The sequence below is a fragment of the Filicampus tigris genome, chromosome 9 (genome assembly GCF_054856515.1).
Source record: "Filicampus tigris isolate MCC_2025a chromosome 9, RoL_Ftig_1.0, whole genome shotgun sequence".
Taxonomy (NCBI): domain Eukaryota; kingdom Metazoa; phylum Chordata; class Actinopteri; order Syngnathiformes; family Syngnathidae; genus Filicampus; species Filicampus tigris.
In genome coordinates this window covers 17197596-17220654 of record NC_141225.1, presented here as the reverse complement: position 1 = coordinate 17220654, position 23059 = coordinate 17197596, and the positions used below count along the sequence as shown (strand labels likewise).

The 23059-nt window shown below is 44.2% G+C and overlaps 1 protein-coding gene across 3 annotated transcripts in view; it reads right to left on the bottom strand.

The window, feature by feature from the left end:
• Positions 1–23059, bottom strand: part of foxp4 (forkhead box P4) — a 96614-nt gene that overhangs the window by 5375 nt on the left and 68180 nt on the right. Inside the window, exons 6-17 of one of the 3 annotated variants that reach the window (XM_086041022.1) lie at positions 18719–18857; positions 15980–16181; positions 14348–14446; positions 13168–13266; positions 10332–10419; positions 7977–8060; positions 6225–6450; positions 6033–6109; positions 5851–5952; positions 2635–2756; positions 1963–2029; positions 194–366 (exon numbers count right to left, since the gene is read on the bottom strand). In XM_086041022.1, coding sequence (XP_085897148.1) covers positions 194–366; positions 1963–2029; positions 2635–2756; positions 5851–5952; positions 6033–6109; positions 6225–6450; positions 7977–8060; positions 10332–10419; positions 13168–13266; positions 14348–14446; positions 15980–16181; positions 18719–18857 — 1478 coding nt within the window. The remainder of the gene's footprint in view (positions 1–193; positions 367–1962; positions 2030–2634; positions 2757–5850; positions 5953–6032; positions 6110–6224; positions 6451–7976; positions 8061–10331; positions 10420–13167; positions 13267–14347; positions 14447–15979; positions 16182–18718; positions 18858–23059) is intronic. The other 2 variants (XM_086041023.1, XM_086041024.1) reach the window with 2 other exon arrangements.

Below are 23059 nucleotides of genomic sequence, written 5' to 3'. Positions count from 1 at the left end.
TGATCAACAAAGGATTATCTCATTTTATCTTCTGGCGTAATGTAGAATAATGTAAAAGACACTCTTTTCAGAAGTCATTGGTTGGTTGTTTTTTTTTTTTAAGTGCCATTAAATTCTCAGGTAGGGACCATCCCCAAAGGCCTGATATGCAATTAGTGAAAAAGTAGAATGTAGTGTGTGTGTGTATGTGTACCTGTACTGCTGAGGGCTGAGGGTGGGACTGCAGCTGCCGTTGCTGTTGACCTGCTCCACCGTGGAGCTGACATCATCATGGCCCACGTGCAGCATGTTGAGGCTGGCTGCAGATGGAGGGTTCACCAGGGGAGGGCTGTTGAGCAGGGACAGGCTGCTCTCTGCCAGGGCCGCCTACACCCACACACGAAAGCTTACATGTAATCCATATAGCTCTTGTTTCGAAAAAGAGACATGAAGGGTTTACTCCGAAGGAAGCAATTCATATGCTCGATCAAGTGTGCCAAAGGTACGGCCCGGGGGCTGTTGTTTTTTAGCGGCCTGTGGCCTATACAAAAATTGATATTTGACAACTTACGTTCTACACTGGCTGGCGAGGAAGGAGAAGAGAAGATTCGATAGGTCACATCCACCAATTTTTTTCCCCCACCAATCGCATCATTCGGTAAGTGCACTGAGGTGCTCTGTTAGGTGCGCTGGCTGTGACCGTTTCGCACGCTGCATTTTTGTGATTCATTTTGTTCTTTCCTTCGGTGCAAGGTTATTTAAAAAACAAAACGAGGGTGGTATGGGCTACCAAAATGATAATAATCCGACACTGGGTTTATATACTGCTCTCGATGAGCAAAAAATATTTACAACTAAAATAGTAACATTTCTATTCATAACGCCCTGACAGGTACAGATAATTAATTCAGTTACAGGAGAAGACTGCATGCATTTCCGCTCAGTGTTAAGGTCATCTTAGTATAGATTACTTTGATTGTGAATGTGGAGATGTGATGCTGCTGCTCTTCAGTACAGGGGTGGATCTATTTTTAGTCAGGCACAGAGGCTGCTGCCCCCCCCAAAATCCTGAAAAACCCTTGATTTTTTTGTTTAATCACCTATAGGATGTACACAAAAACAAGATATAATTGCTTAGCATATGTTCCCCAACATAATGGATCATATTTACCGCATTAAATGAATTAAAGACTGTGGACCTCGCATGCTTCAATTTTCCATATACGGCCGTTGGAAGTTGAAATTTGGACCCCCATGTGCTAGATCATCTCTGAATGATGCTTTCATGCTTTGGAGGCTACGACTTGGCAAACCACTAGGGGGCACTTATACACAGTACATCCCACATCGAGTCTTGTACATGCACATGGAGGAGGCTGTCAAAAGTCCGCGCGCTCGCCCGAGAGCCTCAACAGGCGTGTCGAGGGAGACTGAGCCACAACCTCAACATAAACACACGCACAAACACGCGAAGCGTCAAACTTCAGGGGGAGGAAACAAGCGCCCCAACAGAGGGCAGCATCTGTCAGCGATCCAAACACACTGGCATCCAGCTGCTGGTGGCGGAGACAACTCACATCCACCCTGCTGCCCTCTTACACAAAACAAAAAGGACAAAAGATGCGGGGAACTCTCATCAGCTTAGGGATGTTTTTTTTTTGTTTTTTTCTTCCTGCCACGGGCCATAATTTTATGCAGTAACCTTAATTGACTACTACTTGACGCCTTGTGCAGAATCGCTGTGCTGTGTGTGTGTGTGTGTGTGTGTGTGTGTGTAAGTGGGGGTGGCGCCTGTGTGAGAGAGGGAGGTGGGAGGTGAGGTTCATGAGGGAGACGAGGGAGGTGGTGCGAACGTCATTAGGGAATCTGGTAATTATAAAAGGGAATTGATATTAGTGTCCTTGATTGCGATTGGCTGGTGTGTGTGGGTGTGCGTGCGTGTGGCACAGTGAGAGAAAGATGGAGTAGGAGGGCATTCCTTACCTGGTAGCTGGCGTTTAGGGATCCAAAGCCCAGGCCTGAAATCATGTTTTTCACCAGAGTGGGACTCCTACACACATGCGCGCGCAGCGCACGCACACACAAACACACAGGAGGAAGAGAGAGAGAGAGAGAGAGAGAGAGAAAGAGAGAGAGAAAATAAGAGTGAGGAGGATGCCATACTGGGCACATATGTGGAAATGTCACCTCATACAAAGCTTAGAACCAATCTCCCAAATATGTTGTCATAAGTAGAAACATACACACACTGTAAACAGATGCTTAAGCACACACCACAGCAGACTGTCTGATAACTGATGTGCAGGTGTGTGTGTGTGTGAGTGCATTTAATTAACCCCATTTTTTTCTGGCAATTGGAGGGAACATCTGTTTGCATTCACTAACAAGGTTTGTTCCTCCCGTGCATCTCACACAGCTGCTTGCTAATGGTGTTGACTAACAAGGAACACACACACACGCGCGCGCGCGCGCACCCACACACACGCATACAGTAAATGTAGGCCCACTTAGGCAATCATCATGCCAGCACCCGTACGCTCATGCTCACATCAACCTCGGGTGTGCCAAGAAAAACTATGAGAACATGTGTGTGTGTGTGTGTGTGTGTGTGTGTGCGAGGTGTGTGCGTGTGCGCGCGTGTGCACGTGCACTTACCCGGTCATCTTTGGTGGTCTCCTCTTTTGGTATTCAACTTCGTCCACAGTCCACACGGCGCCCTTCACGTTCTCAACACGAACAAAACATTTGTGCAGACTCAGGTTGTGGCGCACAGCATTCTGGGAAAGGAGAAAACATATTTCTTTGGATTTCATTTCAAAGGTTTTGATTGCTTTTTACAAATGCAAGTGTTTATCCTACAGGAAATCAATCACACAGCCATGTTTGTAATGGAATGTTTTCAGGTGAAAAGGCCAAACCTTGCCCTATATATAATTTCGATTTTGTCAAAGTAGCTTACTAATTTCCTCAAATTGATTTAGTATGGTATATGAAAACGAAAAAACTAAATGTAACCCCACCAGAAAGTAATTGTTAACATCAAGTTACTATTGGAGTATTGGAGCCACATTGAAGAAAAACGGATATTTTTACAAGAATAAAATACTTACATACACATACTTACATAAACATATCAGAGAAGATGCATTTTAAATTATTTTTAACATCAACAGAATAGAGTTGTAATTTTATGTGGAAAAAAATCCTGTATATGTGAGATTGCGTCCCTTAAAAAATTATTATTATTATTATTATTATTACTACTAGAATAAAGTCACGTTACTACGAAAACAATTGGAATGCTATTAAGATAACACACATTTTGCACATCAAGATTAGAGCTGGAATGATTCCTTAAACATTTTCAAAAAAATATCAATATTACAGTACATCCAAGTGACGTGGGGAACATGAGGTAAAATACATTTTTAAAATATGTTTTTATACACATAATACAGCTGTGTGTGTGGTCTAGTGCATGCGATGCAGCATTTTATTTTTTTTTATCTCAACAGTTTTCTTATCCATCATCATCAGGCATACACACACACACGCACGCGCGCGCGCGCGCGGACACACGCACACACTAAGACACTCAGGCAGACGCACCGCTATCTTGGTCCGCCCCCCCAGGGACAGGCCTCCCTTTTCATCTGCCATTTGTAGTGTGTTCATGCCCAATTTCATTACCAATTTTAATTCGTCTATAATTAAATCCTGCATATTCTCTCTGACATGCTGTTCTAAGCCGAGAGGGAGGGACAGGCCAGGCATGCATCACTCGTTGCCGTAATTACACACACATTCGCACACACACATTCACACAAACACACGTAATTACACAAGGCATAATCAGCGCAGGAACCCTCTCTCCCCCGCATCCCTTCAACCCCTGAGCCGCGATGCTAAGTTTTGTAAATGAGTCTGACCCCAATCTCCGCCTGCCACCCTGACGACGCACTCTCACTCAAACGCACGCATTCACACACACACGCGCGCGCGGGGGGACACGGACCCACACGCGCTCACACAGTCGACAGCCCGGTGCTATAAAGGCGTTATTTGCATTTGTCTCCGTGATGAAAGCCTGATTCTCCCAGTTAAAATATTAGGAGTCATTTAGAGCGGGTCACAACACTCATGTCACTCATCCATCCGGCTCAGGAGGCCTAATTTAAAAAAAAAAAAAAATACAAAACACCATCTGCCTTCTAACTGTATATGTCTGATCCTTGCGTTTATTTTTACATCGAATGTAATGGATTTGTTTATTCGGCACAGTAAAAAATGTGACGATTATTGAATAAAACCATTTCCTTTCGGCCTCGCAGCTTAACTGATTCCTCTCACTCGTTTCCTTTCCCTCTTTCTCCCATCCCTTGCTCTTTCTCCGGCCCTGCCTTCCTCTGATCAATGACTTCCAGTCACTTGACACCGCTGCTCCCCTCATGAAATTTAACGGCTTATTAGAGGACATACATCTTCACGGCCCTGTTTGACTCACTGGGCTGCTGTATAAATACATAAGGCCAGAGAAGAGTCACATTTTAAGGTCTATATATTTATAAAGGCTAGATTTAAAGATGATATTCAAGGCTGCGCCCATCTCTTTGCCCTCGTCGCTTGCTCCTTCTCGCCTCAGCTTTGGGACTCTGAGAAAGAAGGTCAGGGTCTCCAGGTGCCCGTTTCCCTCCATGTTCATACTCTCACGCTCTCTTGAGGAGCTGCCACTCAAATAAGCGAGAGGTTACTGCAGAAATGGGTCAGCACCTACAATGGTGGGATTGGGGCCGCTTGTGCGAGTGAGTTCTGTAATGAGGCAGTGGATGTGCAGCGCGAGGCGAGACAATGGCGGAGGGCCGAGAGGACAGCTCGGAGGAGAACGTGAGTGTTAAAGTGTCTCATCAAAGACAGAAAGCGCCAATAACTGTCCAATCAGTCATGTCTTTGAGGAGCTGAGCTTAGGCTGCGCAAAAGTGCGCGTTGCATAATTTCCCACCGTGAATAGAATCGATGTGCACTTTAAATTAGGCTTGTATAGTGGATTTGGGCTATTTCTCATGATTCAATAACACTATACAGTAGACAGTGAACTTAAGTTTGATTCATTCACTGCGGTCCAACATTCTCGAATGTTTGACCCTTTTTATATAACGGAGCTGATAAAGCGTATTTCACCCATCGCCATTTACTTGATTTCAGTACCAAATTATTTCTGAGAAAAGAGTAAAAAAAAAAAAAAATCATAATTTAAATTGAAATGCTGTGAAATTGCAAAAATTAAGTGGAGAACAAAGTTAAGTTAAAACATAGATTACAAAAAAAATAATATTGCGAGGATAAACGTCATATTATAAAAATAAAGTTGAGATTTTACAGGTGTCTAACTCAAGGCCCGGCGGGCCAGATATGGCTTTCCACATAATTTTACGTGACCCAAATCATACAAATTATGTACATCGACTTCATGTTTCTTGCTAACATACCAAAATTACAAATTGCCTTGCATTTACCATTTTAAAAATGGTAAGATATTGCAAGCACTTTTTTGTTTTTTTGTTAACCCTTTCAAAATAAAAATAATTTTTGATCAAACAGCTTTTACTGGCCTCTGCTTCAAAAGTAGTTATTCATCAACTTTTATGTAAGAGGCGATCACACATTCATTTGGGTTCATAGCCATACTACTACGTGGCCCGTGCCATAAATGAGTTTGAAACCACCCATTTACAGCAACACAAATGACATTTTATCATGTTCAACTTTCTTCTCATATTTTTTTTTGATCAGCATTTCACTCATCTTTCCATTTCAGCGTGCTTACACGTTTAGTTGAAGAGGGTGCAACGTGTGCATTTGGTGTTTCTTTACCTTCCACGTGGCTGTGTTTCTCCTAAAGTAGGCAAACTTTCGCGTAAACCAGTTGTAGATCTCGTTCAGAGTCAACTGTCTGTCAGGGGACTCCAGTATGGCCTGTAGGCATGGACAGACGGTTGAATATCAAGAAGAGGGGGGACAGGGACAGGAGGACGAGGAGCAGTGAGGAGACTTACATGACGTATAAGAGAGGCGTAGGTAAAGGGAGGCCTGACATCGGCGTTCTTATAGAACTCACAGTTCTGAGCCAGCTCTGAGTTGGAATGAATAGCACCGGCAAAAAAACATCAGAAAGCGGCTCCATACATAAACTCAAAAGGCATGGAAATTGAAAAGACGCAAGTCAAACAAGGACGAGGTCGGCCTACCTGAGGCGATGGGGGTGCAGTATTTGTCGGAGTTGCGCCTACGTATTGGGCCGACACCGTGCGCGTGGGAGTGGGAGTGTGTGTGAAGGCTGGAGGAGCTGATGACCGAGGGTCCCTGGCGCAGTGGAGTGATCGGGGTTGCAGCTGAGGTGGGGGGGTGAGGAAGACCCTCGGGGTAGACATCACTGTCCCGCTTTAACAGAGAGCCGCTGGAAGCCAGGTTCAACTGCGTGCAGGGAAAGACGTAGGTTCTGTAAAACATACTTATTTGTTCTTTGCTTATTTCATTTGCTCAAAATGAGTGCAGGGCCACAAAGACCAAAAAATGTGCAACATAACCAATTAATACATCAATCCTACTTCCCTTTGCATCGAGGGCTTCCAAAATCTTTCTGACAAGGCAATCCATGACCGCGCACCAGTGCACCGAGCAGAGATTGTTGTGAAAGAACCCTGACCTCAAACCCGCTAAAAACAAATTAGCGGTAACTTGAAAGGAGGACGCTGCCATACGTGGGCAAACCAACTCTTGAAACCGAACACATTTAAGTTGGGTGACACATTGCCGCTTGCACTATTAGTTTGAACTCCCCGGCGTCCCACACACAAACACAAGTGTAGCATACATTTTTACACAAAACACTCCCGCAATTAACCCTGCTTACAAAAACAAAACCACACACCGGCATGTTTGCAAGGACCACAAACAGAAGCACTCTGCGGTGGCCAAGTCTTCACGGACGAATACAGTCCAATTAGGGCCTTGCATGCACGCACACACACACACACAAACAAACACACATTTAACCACAACCCACAGTCTCTCTGGGACAGAGGTTAGGACGACTAGTTTAGGACTAATTAAAACCCCTGTGCGCGCGCGTGTGCGTGTATGCGAATTTCCTCGGCTTTCCTCTTTTCCCTCTCGCCGCCATTTAAGCCGACTCGAGGGGGCGGGACTGTTTAACAGGTACTTCATTAACGCCGCAACCCTGCCAAATCACCACGGCAACAGCCGAACCCTGTTAATTGAGGCCAAGCTTTGTTTCCATTCCCGACGCCCCGCCCTTGCCCCCTCCTCCTCCAATCCCTGACCCAGAGGCTCGGCTCCAGCGGTGACAGAACACGCCTCTTCCTGATTTCCCATTAGATGATAATGGCGGCTGATCCCCCCTGCCGACCACACATCAGCCGCACACACATCCTCCACACGCACGCGCCACTCAGCTGCACCATTTACATCAACTCAAATTATGACACTCTTCCTCTAATTGACAATTAATTTCAACATCTTCATATTTTAATAGGACTCTTCGTAAATCTGAATAATGAAATATTCATTAGACAGATGACTAATAACAAGCATGCCAAGCACTATGGTCAAACGCGCACATACACACACACAACCATTACATATCATTCCGAGCCCTCATCAACCTGCTCTGGTATTTCTCTCTCAGCGCAGATGAGAAATTGTACTCTTTAAATATTGCATAAAAATAATGAAGAACCCCATTTGGGTTAAGAAAAAGAGAATCAAATTGAGGAGTAGCCGACCGAACATGAACCCTCTCTGGTCAATAGAGGGTGCAAATGGCAAGCTTTATAGAACGTACAGCATTTGGTGTCTTAAGAAACTTCTGAGATAAAAAAAAAACAACAACAACATTTTATGTGGAAGTTTGGAGGTGAACGAATGGCGGTGAAGGAAAATGTCCTCCAAATAATATGGGCGTGCCAGTGTGAACTTACAGGTTGGTTAAAAGGCTTTGGCTCGGAGGGGCGCATGTGCAGGTGGGTCATCATGGCTTGGAGTCGCTCGCTCTCTTTCGCCAGCTGTGAGAAACACGATGCAGGTTATGGTCACACACTTTTCCCTCTCTCGCAGATAAATACAATAAGCTGTATTGACGCAGTATTATGAGCGTAAGTACACCCTGGGCAGAGAGAAGCACGAGAGTACCGGCAGCACTCTCGCACGTTCACACTAGCCTGCAGAAACACTTGTTCCCTTTTGACATTGTTGACTGCATTTAAATGGGTACCATTATGGCCTGTGGCTATCATTTCTGTGTGTATGCATGTGTGTGTGCGTGCGTACAAGCGTCCCCATGTACTTTTAGCAATATGAACACACACACACACACATAGCAACGACATGTGTGACTATTAGAAATGTAAACACTGCCGTTAAGCGTGCGTGTGTGTGGCGTGTGACTGTTGAGGGATGGAGTTGACATGTCAGTGAGATAAAGATGGACATTCCGACGTGATGTGACGCCGCCTGCTCCTCTGTCACTTTGTATTCCCCGGTGGAGGTCTCAGTGTCGAGAGTCACCGTTTTCTTTTTGTGTAATGCAGTCACGTCACGAATGAAATGATGCTAATATTATACTCGTCACAATGCCGGCAATGTGTAACAATGCATCTTCGGGTTCTTGGCTTTTTGTACCAATTTTAGGAAAAAGTCAAACATGCTCAATGAAAAGTAGGCCTATTAAAATGTGTTTTCTGTGGCTTTGGGTTTGCTGTGTTGTTAAAGCGAAGGTCAACCCAAACATATATTTTTTTCAAGAATATGTTCCCAGCAGGTCCACTAGTTGAAACACAGCCTTCTGATAAATATTGCGTTTGTGGAATAAGTGTTAATCCACTCGTTTTTAGCCATCTCTCGGTGCGGACATTTTGTCTTCTGTCGACTGAAAATGACATCACAACTGCTCACAACGACCAATCACAGCTCAGATTCAGAAAAGAGGTCAGCCGTGATTGGTGGTTGTGAGCAGGTGTGATGTCATTTTCAGTCCACTGAAGACAAAATGGCCGCCCCCAGAGATGGCTAAAAACGAGTGCATTTTGCTGCTTAAGTTATATTCCACAAACGCAAAATTAATCAGAATGCCGTGTTTCAACTAGTCGGCCTGCCGGGAACATATTCTTGAAAAAAATATGTTGCTCAATGACGGCTCACCTGTTTTCTGAAGCTGAGCCATGATTGGTTGTTACCTGAGCCCTGGGCAACTGTGATGTTATTTTCAGTCAACTGAAAGTGACAAAATGGCCGCCGTCTGAGATGGCCAAAAACGGGTGGATTTTACCACTTAACTCACATTCCAACACAATATCAATCAGAATGCCGTATTTTGGGGTTGACTTCCACTTTAAGTAAGACTGAAATTGTATAATCAATGGAATTGCAATTCCGATACAATAATATTACAGTAGGAATTTACTTTAAAATTGCAACAATCGTTAAATGGCTGCATAATGTATCACATTTTGGACTTTTTTTTTCACAGCTAATGCTGTACATAAAGCCCACAGATATATCTCTGGACATCAGCATTGAGACTCACTGTTAAGTTGATGACTACATCAATTAATCAAGGGTTGGGCAAACCCCTGAATCTTAAATTTTGGACAATCCTGTGCTTCCAACACCTTGGCGAATCCCGTATTTTCTCCATAAAAGGTATGCTTGGATGACTTTTCAGTGGACGAACCACATCAAACGGCTTGAGGATGAACTAGAAAAGAGACTGTGAGCCCGCATCAGGCACACTCTTAAGCCCTAAAAGTCTTGCCAGGTGTGTGGAACCTGAAAAGGGGACCGCAACTCCTTATTTTCTTTCATTTTCACTTCATGAAGGACATGTGCCCCAATATTTTTGGTCACAAAGCGAACATATGAACAATCTAAAAAAAAATGGAAAAAAAAGGGGTATGACAAGTTGTGTGCATCAGCTTTTGCTGGCGCACTGAGATGTGTCAAGAGTGTGGCATGAATGAACCATTTTGAGGTGGAGAAAAGGCCCTGCTACATGGCCCTTTGCTTTCTTGCTCTAGTCTCTTTTTTTCTTCCTTCTTTTCCTTCCTCTCCTTCGCCGCCTCGCTCGCTCTCGCCGGCGACCAGAGCAGCTTTATAATTGGAGCGGCGATGGCAGCTTCCCCGCCGACTGCTCCTTTTAAATTACAAGCTCCACTGCTCTCCATAAACACGGCTCCTCAGCCTCAGACGAGTTAACGCCATCGACGGGCTTGAAAAGAGTCGGGTCGTGCTTTTGTTTGGGGAGTGGCGACAATTAAGCGTGCGTGATGGCGGCCCACCTGGATCTCCAGTTGCTGAACCACCTGCATCTGGACTCGGCACTGAGCGGTGCTGCGGTCATCTAGGGCGTGCTCGTTGTTCAAGTGCCTAAAGAAGATTGGACGGGGTTAAGACATTTCTGGAACGGAAGCAAAAGCCAGTCTTCATCGGTGATGACTTTGGATAGCTATCGCACTTTACGAACTGTCTCAGAAATGTACTCAGGGTTTATTTTGTCAGGTGAAGGACGCAGCAGCTGTGTTGTGTGTGTGTATACTTCACTGGCGCTAAGTGAGCCATGTTCCGAGACAACCACCTGGATATGAGCTCATGTGTTATCGGCCAAAACCTTATCTTCAGACGCGCTTCTTGCTAAGCTTCACTCCACTTCATATGAATGTGTGCTCGGATGTGACTGAGTGCTGGTGCTGTTTGTTTCCTCCATTGTGGGAGGACATGGGACCTTCTGATCTTTCCCACTGCACCCCTCCCTGTCTGCCTTCCTCCATCCCCTTTCTCTCCTCTGTCATCACCAAGGTTATTCACAGGTTGCCGCCGCCCGCCCACTGTGTGTTTGTGCCAGTGCATATCCGTAGTGTGTGTGCCCGTTTTCCAGAGGGACTTTTTATGATATCATGTGGTGTTAATCCGAAGGAAGCATTTTTCTCACTGTTTTTGGGCAAATGAAAGTTGCACATGATAGTGCGCGCGAGCGCGCGCGTGCGTGCGTGTGGCGCGCGAGTCTCCGACTTCGGAAAGTTAGGCAATATCAGAGCGAGGCTTGAAATGAAACAAAAACAATGATGTCATGGCATGGCTAATCCGTGGCTCAACACAAGTGCACGATAATAATAACAAAAACATGATCTCACTTCTCTCCCCCCTTTTTACTCTCCTCACTCTTCCGTCCACTCTCCCCCTCCCACATCTCCCTAAATGCCAATGATTCACTCTCATTTCGACCCAAAAAAAAAAAAAACCTCCCTTCTGTCTGTCCATGGGACATAAACAGTAGCAGGTTTTCTTTTTGGATGTGGCCCACAATGAGGCTGTGTTTACTCCTCTGAGTGCTGGCAGACAAGACTTTAACCCACATCATACCCAGACCCATCAACCACAGCCTGAATGTTATACCAGAGGACTTTGACAAGGAGGAGGCAAGGGGGGGACGGGGGGGGGGGGGACGCAAGAAAGGCTGAAATAGTGGAGCGTCTTCCTCCTCCGCTCTAGCCTCGTGGGGCGATGACAAAAGCTGGCTGGAAGGGGGGGGAGCGTTGTCGGACTTACGGGCATTATCTGTCACCGCCTCTTTTTTTTCTCATCTTCAACTCTCTCCCTCTCTCTTGCTCACTTTCACTCGCCCCCCCCCCCCCCCCCCCTCTCCTTCCAACTGCCTGAGGCTACGTGAAATGAGACACCAAACAACAGCTTTCCTCTCCAAACTTTCCCAGCCTGCCTGTGAGCTTTGATCTGCTTGTCCGATGCCATCACCATCACCAAGCGCCCTTTCATGATAAGGCCGATTTCATCACCTAGGCTAATTAATATCCCTCCTGCCTTTTCAAATAGCTTAATAGTTCCATAAAATTATAATGACGCCGAGTTTGTTTTGGGGGCTTCGTTAAGAGATTGCGAGGCCGTCGTTTGCTGCGGCGATGCTACGGGAAGTGAGCTGCGTGTGTGAGTGTGACAGATGGGGAAGTAACAGAGTGTCAAGGCCAGGCTTGGCATCCTCAATTGACTTTGTACTGGCTAATAACAAAGATGTGGACAGGAAGGAGTGGAACACAACACTGATGAAGAATGAAAATTTGGCAGTAGCTGGAGAGACGAAACGGCTTGAGCTGATACTGGTAATGTTGAGAGACACGCATCCACGCTACTGCTGCTCTGCATCAAAGGTTTTGCTGAAGCAGTTAGTCACATTCACGTCACGTAGTGTGAATGTAAAATAGGCTTTAAACAATCAGGATTTTGGAGCAGATCAGCGAATTTAAGAAAACGGATAACAGATCACCGATCCGATCAGAAGATGGACCAATCCATCCAATTTATTTAAACAACTCGTTTATTTGCTGTGCAGGCGATTGCCGTCTTCTTTTGTGATCAATGACGTAATTGGCGGCAAATTATGACATTCCTACCGATCACAGATTTTGCATAAAATGGCCTCCGCTGATATTTTTTGGGGTGATCAGAAAACAAATTACTTTCTTTGGAACATTATCACATTTTGTGGCATTAAAAAAATGGAATTACCATCTTCGCCACCCGTTACAGCAACTCCACCCTAATTGTGCTTATGTGGACCTGGAAAGCATGAGCAATTCACCGCACACTTCCGTTTTCTTTTACTGCGCGTTTTTTCCACTGCTCGTACAGTGTTAGCTTAATGAAGGGTTAATGGTGTCAATGTGTACACACGTACGGATGTGTTAGACTAGCATTGAATGTGATGCAACGGATGGCAAGTGAAGACTTCGAAAGGTGCTAAAATACATCAGTGGCGTGTGTGACTGACATTCTACATTACACTGGGGTTTTACTTCATCTTCCCACAAGTGATCTCAATCAGATAAGATGTCATGTTTCTTTTAATACATGGATGAAATTGGGTCCCCGAGCCTTTTAAATGACAGGCAATGTGTTACAATTCAAGATGGAATTGAAGACTATTTTGATGTGGTCTTAAAACAAACTTTGTGGTTGATGAGAAAAGAAGTGAGCGACTGCCAAACGGTAGGATAACAACCAAAAAACACTTGGAAGGAGACATCAGTGCCTGCAGCTTAAATCAACACCAATAAGCACTTTACTGCAAAAATATGGGTGAACAAGAACAATCCAAACACTTACTTGATGAACTGTCCCATGTCCTCACACAGTGCTTCACAGCCAGGCCACTTACACTCTCCATGGCCATAGAGAGGATGGGAGCCGGCATGCTCCTCGTGACTGCGAGGAGAGAGACTCGGTTAGGGCTTGCGACACAACGCGCGGTCAATAAAAGCAAGAATAGAGAGCGGCAACGTGTCAATCGACCACACAATCCCGCACATGAATAACCGTTTGCAGCAGTAGCAACAACACAGCCATCTGAGTGTGGTTAGCTCGTGCCGCTCTCCACGCCAAGTGCAGCGAAAGGATGATAGAGCAGAGTGGGGTCAGTTACAGGAGCCAGGCAAATAAGGGGATCACTCCAGCAACCTCAGAAGCACATTTTCAAGTCCATGACCTGTCTTTTTGTCCTTGGCGTGCGTGTGGCGCACGTGTGTCAGTGTGTGTGTGTTCATTTCTGCTGTCGACTCGTGTGTTTCGGGTCTTGACGCGGGGTCGGCGCAGCCCCAACTCTTCCCAAGACTGATTAGCAGCGGCCGCCACCAGACGATGGTTATTCTGGTGAGCGTGTGCTTACAGTAACTGGGCCAGCTTGGCTTGTGCTCTCGGTAAAACAAACATTATATACCGTATGAGTAGAATGTGTACGTATATATGGGTGTGTGGCAGGTCCAGAAGCAGATGTGGATCCAAACTTTCTCTGGCAACTCTCGTCTCCACATATATGTACGCGACTGTGTAGGTGCGCGTGCGTGTGTGCGCGAGGACTGGAATGAAGATCCGACCAAATCAACATCATAAGGCCGTCTAACAAAAAACATTTGTTTTGCAGATGGAAACATGTCTCACTCCTTCTCCCTTTTTTTCCCTCTTTCACCTCCTCCTGATCTAATGCGCATGCAGAGGTTGGGGCAGTGTGTATGCGTGCCTGTGCGTGCGCGCGTGCGCGTGTTGGCTGTGGTTGAGTCAACTCAGAAGCTGCTCAGACAGCAGCCGTGACAAACTGCTGGCAACCGCATTTTCCTCCACATCAGCCATGCATTAGCTTAGCAGGCTAACTCACTGCTTCTGCATCCACTGTTTGGATACAATGATAGCATTTCCTTGAGCCCACTCGTCTTGAGCACTCTTGGACCACCATCCAAAGTGACTTGCTAGGAGCGGGCCATGCGTGTGTATGAGTGTGCATGCTACTCACTGGCTGGTGGGGGGTTGGCTGCCTTTGGAGTATGGGGGCGCATGGTCATCGCCACTGTCTGCCTTGGTGAAGGAGGATATCCACTCAAACAGTCTGGCTCTTAAAAATGAAGACAAGCCCATGAGCAGCTAATACAGCCATGGGACCACATCACCTCGATATTATGTACCGGAATGTATTCTCGATGTAGTGTGTGTAGAGTGCTTATACGCCTCCATTCAACGCACTGCCAGCAGGATTAGATCCATCTCAATCTTTAAACCATACCACCTCTTTCCTTCCCTCTGTTCATCCTCTCCTATATATCATATTAGCATGTGGTTGACAGCATACTGGCGGTACAAACATAACTCAAGCCACACTTTCTATCAAATGACTTCACACTCTGGTGCAGTGCGGTGTGTTGCGTGCGAATGTCGCATGTGTCGCAAGGGAAGAAGGGCTAAAAAGTGAAAAGGAAGGCAGGGAATTGAAATACAGGGAGGGTGTGAATTAGAAAAACGACAGGTCACACAGTGGAAGGACACTAACACTGGCCAGCCACGACATAGGGTACGCCCACCTCATCTAATTTGGGATGGCGTCACTATAACTGCAACTGCAATAATCACGATGTCGTGAAATGAATACCTCTTTGACTCTGTCCATCAAAACTGAGATGTATTACATCTGCCAACGCAAAGTCCAACACATAACATACATGCCAAGGTTATTGTAGTTAACGAAAACTAACTAAATAACTAAAAAAGACCTTTACCGGTAATAAAAATGTTCGTTCATGAAATAAAATGAAAAAGAAAATGCTTTAAAAAAACACACACACAAAAACAACGTATGACTGACTTTACAGCAAATTGTCTGCAGCAATAGTTGTTTTAGACTGCTATATAAATAAAGTTGAGTTGAGTTAATAAAACTAAAATTTCCTTTTTGTTCATCTTTGTCAAGTAATATCATACATGAGCTTTTCAGGGTTCATACTAAATGTATCTATATTTGGCTATTTGTAGCTATTATTTGCTCCCTGTCTTGGCCAGGACTGAGTTATTGTAACTCAATGGGGCCTTTCTTGGTTAAATAAAGTTTAAAAAAAAAAAAAAAATCAAAATTGTCAGTTGTTTGAGAATTCTAGTTTACTTTACTTTATTACACGACTTACATATTACATGCGTGGCGACCTTTTTTTTCTTGTATAAATACTCATTAAAATTAAAAATAAAAATAAATTAAAAAAAAAAAACTAAAACTAATATTAAAACCAACAAAAACTAAACTAAAACGAAGCGTTTGAAAAAAAAGGAAACTAAAAAAAACTGAATAAACTTGCTCTACAAACTTGTTTGCTTATGTGCTACCATGTAATTTAAACGAGTTATATTTGGCTGAGTTCCTCATTGTTTTGATGGACATCTGGATTTTTTATTAGGGGGAAATTACAATTGACTGAAGATTTAGGACATACAGTGGCATTATTGTTTGCAATCCCACAGTGTTGAAGTTCAACTAAAATGCCCCTGTTATTCTTCAGTCAGATTTTTTGTTTATGAAAACTGCGGCATTTGATCGCATTGAGTTGTGCGGGTGTACCTAATGTTGTGGCTGGTCAGCGTTATTAGTTAACTCTTCTCGTACCTGTCTCTCTTTGGGGTGTGGCTCTGTCCATTGGGCAAGCTGTGCAGTGGCATGTGGGCGCTGGCCGCTTTGGGGAAGGCTGAGGTAGAATTAGAGCTGTTGGTACTCAAGTCCAGGCCCTCGGCTTGTTTCAAGACCTCGTCGCTGCTCGGCACTCCCGACACCTCCTTCCACAGCTGCTGGAGGTCCGACGGACACATTGCTGCAGAATAGAGACGCCGTCAGTTCACCAAGAAGAAGTGGACGGAGGGAAGATGATCACAATGAGGGTATTTAATGTCATGCACTGTATGCTTATGAGACCCAAATTGAGAAGAAATGTTATTAATACAATATTGATGAGAGAGAGAGACAGCCCTTTCTAATTTCTACCAATTAAAATCACAATGCAACTGCTCGGGCCCCTGAGATTTATCGCAAGAGGACAAAAGCACCAGCTGAAGCTAACCCAAAGCTAATTTACACATGCATTCCAAACACTAATGGCAATTCCGTCAGTCGAGCAGCACTGCGGCGGCTCTTGCTGGCACTATTTGTCTCAACCGGGTCAGGGTATACTTTGAGTGCAGCTTTGTTATTTCTGCTCCACTTTCAAAGCGAGAAAGATGTCTAAAGCGCCACAGTCCACTCCAATGTATCTCAGGGCGCGCATACTTTCGCCTGCACGCGGCCGTACGTGTCCGCACATACACACCCAGCGGCCTTGCAGCAATACAAATATTATGTCTGCTTTGACTGCATTCTCCAGCGGTCCCGCCAAAACAAAAGTTCTCACTGTTGAGGAATGAGGCCTCTTGTTGGTATAAAGTTCTCTGTGTGTGCACTTATTACCCACGAAACCTGATCAATCTATGGATACACCCTCACTGTAAAAATGCGGAGCGTTTCCTCCTGTTTAAATTATCGGGCTGGCCCAAAACTTTAAACAACCACTTAATGAAAACTGAAAATGACTCCAGTGACCAACTGATGAGTGAAGAGCAAGTTAACATATTCACAGCTGAGCCTTAAACGGATTTGTAGAAATAAATAATGAGAATGAATACACACAAAAGATCTGAATACATCTGCCTTCCATTAGGGGCGGGCACACATGTGAAAGCACATATTTAAAGTTCATTTTCTAGTTTTTCTTTCCTCTTTATCTTAAAACCGACTCTTTTTTCAATTTTAAAATGAGATGAGATATCAGTTGTTTTTATAGATGAAAAACAAATTGTGTTTAGTTGGTTGGTAGGTTTATGCTGACAGACACGATCTGAGAGGCTGCAAAGGGGCAGAATTATTTTCTAAACATGTCCACAATTTAACAAAAAAAGTATTTTGATGACATTTATTTGTTAGAAGTGAATGAACATACTCCCTTTGATGCTTTTGGTGTCATGGAGATAGTGGTTGATCTATTATTATTATTATTATTATTATTATTATTATTATTATTATTATTATTATTCCCTCAGTTCTGTATATAAAATGTAAATACTTGGCTGGATGTAGTCAGTCGGTTGAATTGTTAGTCATGTGGCCTCAACGTTTGGCCCCAACATATTTTGTGCTGTGTGAAGTGAACTGAGACACGCACGTTCCGGGGCACAAATTGAACAAATTTTTCACAAGAAAAGCTATAATATATGGAAATATTTTTCTTAAAATCCCAGTTAAAGAACAACTTGCAATTTGAACCTTTCCATTTAATTCCCAATTACCGCAACTTGTCTGAAAGTGCAAGGAAAGTCAGTGTTAGAGTAGGAGATTCTATAAAACACTATGTGTCATGTCTGAAGACCTAGCTGGCTTAACCGCTGTATTCATATCTTATTTGTTGTACATTTGCACTGATGAGCCATCTGAGCAGCTTCTCTATCTTATTACAGCTCTAGGAGATGCCCTCTTGTCACCCCCCACCACTTACCAGCCGGACACAACAGCCTTTTGAGGCAGTCCACTGGTGTGTTCGTTTGTATGCTGTTGTGCGAGTGTTTAATTATGTGCATTTGTGCGCAAGTGTTTGTGTGTTTTTGTGTGTGTGTGTGTGTTTGTGTGGCATGGCTGATCCGAGGAATGCTCCGGTTCACGCCTGGCTGAGCCGTCACAATGGGCCGGCTCTTTCACACTGCAGGGAAATTCCACTTGGATACAGAGGGAGAGCAGGAGAGAGGGAGATACCAAAGTCCAGTGTTGTAAAAATGGCCCTCTTTAGCGCAAAGTGTCTTTCATTCCATATGAATTGTTTCTGTAAATTGTCAATTCCATATAAGAACGCAAAGCTTTTCTTTCTTTACTTAAGTTTAATTTCTGCCCCTGAGATTAAAAGGTGATGAGAAACTTGAAGCTAAGGCAACATGCTAGACAATTCTAATTTATGAGCAATGCATGAGTGAATGAAAGTCTGTTACACACTAACTTGCTCAGTCATGGCAGAGCAGTAAAATGTTATCAAGAAATTGAGGGGACTGTGGTCTAGTATAAAAATAGGATTCTGATTATATACTTGAGTATGGCTAATTTTAATGACAAGTGCACCTACCTCCACATGTGGAATTAGTGGCACATTTGACCTATTATCCCAATGAGTACCTTCCACAAACCCACCAATAGGCGTTTCTTTTATCTTTTACAGCCTGATTAACTTCATAGGCTTCACGTGTGGCGTCGGGCGCAGGAGGCCTGCTCGCGTGCAGCCGTGACCTTGTTTGCGTCTCTCGCGCATGCAGTAAGATTGCGTACAAGTGTGCAAACCTTGCTGCAGGGACTGCATGGCAGCGGTGGGCTGCAGGGGAACCAGGCCTTGTCTCTGGAGGTTGAGGATGTGTTGCTGTTGAAGCTGCTGCATCTGGATCAGCTGCTGCTGGAAGGCCAGCTGCTTGCTGCCGAGCTGCTGCGCGCCAGGGGAAGGAGGGAAAGTGAGAGGAAAAAAAGAAGTAGCTTGTCAGTATGTTTTTACTGCCATTCTGTAGTAATAGGCAACTCCGACTCCTTGCTTTTTGGATTCAATTCAAGGAGAGGAATATTAGGCCAAGACTTGATTTGATCTGTCATGTCATATTTCATGAGATTTTTTTTTTTTAATCATGCCTCTAAAATTGCACACAACTTCCTCATAAAAGCTCAGTTGAGGACCCATGAAATAATTAACTCTGTATGAGTGATTTGGCTTCTTGAAACACATTTTCCCCAAAAAGGGACATTTATCAGAAAAAAAAAAGAATGTACAAAGAAGGATGCACAGTATATTTCAAAGTAGAAAGAATCCAGCATCATCACTCTTGTTTTCATGTTTTACTTTGGTTAGCTTTGTTTTATTTCCTCTTCAACAGTGGTTCACTGACAACTTTTAATCACAGATGGCTTGATGTGTCCATGAATGTATTTTTCTCGCTGATTTAAAAAAAAAATTCTTATCAGGGTTTTTTTTTTTTTAAATTTTGACCAAAAAGTGCCATATGGATTTTACCATGCTTTGTAATTCATAACTATGATGTTTCAAAATTGAAAAATATTTTTAAAAAATTAAAATTAGATCTTCAGAGAAAGCAAGGGCATATTTGGAATCAGCCATAAAAAACTGATCCAGAAACGTTTACTTGCATCTTTGATTAAAAAATTTAGTAAAAATAAATTGACCAATGTCATTTTTACAACTGTATGTTAACTGTTACTGTAACAGTATATTTAATGATTGTTTTAAAATGGTTTGAAATACAAACACATTGGAGGTTAGTAGTAGTCCTCTGACAAACGCCTGACAAAATGTAGCTTTTTATACGGGGGGGGGGGATAAAGCACTTGTATTTACTCTGCAGTTTAGATATTCTCTCAAATGAGCAAATACAAGTACAGTAAAATAAAATTGTATTGTAGTAGTTAATAGGAATGTGATTATGTTTGGCACAAAGCACTGGTACAGTATGTAGTGGTACATGCTGCTGTTTTTTGTGCAGATTCAATTATCAGCTCATGTCCTGGATTTTTTTTTTTTAAGGGATGTGTTGGATCAGGAAGGGTTTCCGGTATAAATACTGAGTCAAACAAATCTTGACTCAGTCCACTTGTCAAGACCCGTGACCTCAATTGGACAAGTGGAAATAAGTTACAACGACATCTTATATTTGGCACCGTGCACACGAACCACATTTTGAAATCCGCACTTATTTTCCGCATTAAAGTTTCGATAGAAATATCTCCATTGCAATACTTTGGCTGTCATTTGTTTTCCACCGTTTATTACTTTCGTCGCACCCAATAAATCCGAGTGCAAAGTCACACATTTGGACCCTAGAATCACAGTAAAATGGGATTTGTCTGTCATCAAATGGCCGTGATGATGAAGAGAAGAAAGGACTGAAACAAAGGTCGCGTGTCATGTGTGTGCGCGTGCGCGTGCTCGCGTGTTACGATATGATAAATGCCCTCTTTCCTGCTCTCCCAGGCTAGACTTGAGAGGTACTATGCTGAGCTGTTTGAAGTCCCCGCTGGCTAACCCCAGAGAGATGAGCTTTATCTCTCACAGATAACTTGTGGGGAGAAAAAAATAAAATAAATATGACTTGAGGAACTGCTTATAGTGTGCCCATGTGTGTGTGTGTGTGTTGGGGGGGGGGTGCTTGGGGGGCAGCAGGGAGAGACAGAGTGAGTTGGCAGCATGGAACCCTTTGAACAGAGACCAACTCACAGGAAGGGCAGCTGGGTCACTTCCTTTCAGACTGGAGCCTGGGGAGAGAATGTGTGGTGGCAGCGTTGACTGCATGTGAAGGGCTGCACGAGGTAAGTGGAAGGACAACAGGAAACGCACAACGCCGTGTGCTCGATGGCGTTCTCTACATGATCAACCATTAAGATCTATAATGGTAGTCTGCCTGTAATAGGTTATTCATATCATTTTGCTGCGGCAAATATAGTATGTTTCCAGCAATGTGCGACATCTTTTCTCTTTACTGGAATGCGCCAGAAACACACAAAATGAAATTACGAAAAGTAATACTTACTGTCAGCTCATCTGACACTGCACTTTTGTCTATGATGGCAATGCAATTTGGGCCAGCCCACCCTGGCATGCTGCAATCATAGGGCATGTGTCAAACTTGGAAAGGTTCCAAAATGCCCTCACAAAACTTCCCGTGGAAAGTTTCTGGACGGTTTCCAGAAATTCACTGAATTTTACGGCCCTTTGCAGTCCTAACTGTGCATGATAGAGTTAATCATCATTAAAAAATGACATACAATTAAGGAAACCCCCAAGAAGCACCATTGATAAAGGGCGTAAAGGTGTCTCTCTAAATGGAATGGATAATTATTGGTATACTTTTTGCCTGGTATTGTACACATGAATTGTTTTGTAATAAATTGGACGGAGGCTCACATTTACTTTTTACATTTGACATGATTTGTTTTTTCCATAAGCAAACTTCTTCCGCTCTTCTCTTTTCTGTCCAGCCCTGCTGCCCCTCTTTTTCTTTCCCATGTCTGTCCATTTCATTTGCTCCTCTGCCCCCCCCCCCCACCCCCCCACCCCCCGTCCCTCACTCCCTCCTGAGATACGTCCTTCTTTAAAGCGCACGTTGCGTGCGTGCGCACGCTTGTCTGTGTGTGTGTGTCTGCGTTCTGTTTACATTAGCTGTGGCTGAGTGGCCAAAGCTAGCGCTGTAACAGGCTGTCAGTGTGATTTATGAGCACATCACACACTGTCTGAGCCTGCCAGTCACACAGACGCACACACACCCACACGAAATGGACAGTCACCGACAGACACACACATGCGCACATCTCTTGCGATGCTCAGAGTCACTTCATTAAGCTGACTCCTGACCAGTCCCAAATGTGCGCACGCACAAAAACACTGACACTTTCCTCGTCGTGGAATGCACCACTTCCACGCAGAAAAAGGATGGCAGAAAATGGGGAGAAGGTCAAGAAGTCAAAGCCACTTGAGCGCAAAACTCTCTGCAGTGATTAAAGGTTTTACACTCCTTCTGCTCGCGCTTCTCTGCCTCCTTCTTGTTAGCCTTTAAAAAAATCCTTCTCCACATGTACGCCATGATCTGAAAATGACTGCTATTATATAACATTGATTGCTTCGTAGACATAAACCTCACAACTTCTGGAAAGACACCCTAGCTCAGTGTCTGCAAGGAGGACATTGTAGCAAAGGTTTGTTGCTTGCAACAACTACCGCAATATAAACTGCATGCAGCTCTGCTGGGAGCCATATTCCCCCGACTGGATGCGTTTGTGCAGTGACCCACCACACATCAACCGTCTATGTGTAGTCGTATGACCAGTGATTGCACTTGTCTAGTTGTTACAGGACAACAACAAAACCTGAAAACTGGGACAGTGGCAGGGAGGAGAGAGGGGGAGAACGGAAGAGCAATTCAGACCCCTCTCAAACATGGCAGGCGACCACAACTGCTTTGCTTTGGTCACGCTCGACGTGGTTGACTGCTGTTGGCGAGGGGTTTGCAGGCGAGGTGAGGTGTACTGGTTCGGGCCCTCGGGGAGGAGAGACGGAATGCGGGACGTGTCGCCTTGTGGTTTTGTCAGAAAGTCTCAGGTTCATTTGTGCCTTTTTGCTGCTTGTTCTTAGCTGTTTGTTAGATTCAATTAACATGCTCCGAGGCAGCATGGTGACCATGTGGTGCGCATGCTGCTTCACAGTTTTGAGGTTTGGGGTTCGAATCTCGGCTAATTCCTGTGTGTAGTTTGCAACCTGCTAGGTCAATGCCGTGCTCTGCTATGGAGCCCAACTAGTGGAAACACAGCATTCTGATTAATATTGCATTTGTGGAATATGAGTTAAGCAGTAAAATCTACCCATTTTTTACATCTCACGGGGCGGCCATTTTGCTACTTGCAGTCAGCTGAAAATGACATCACAGTTCCTCAGGGGTCAGGTAACAATCAACCATGGCTGAGCTTCAGAAAACAGGTGAGACGTGATTTCGTTACCTCAGCCCTGAGCAGTTGTGATGTCATTTTCAGTCGAGAGAAAGTGACAAAATGGCCGCCCCCCTGAGATGGCTAAAAACATGTGGATTTTGCTGCTGAACTCATATTCCACAAACACAATATTAATCGGAATGA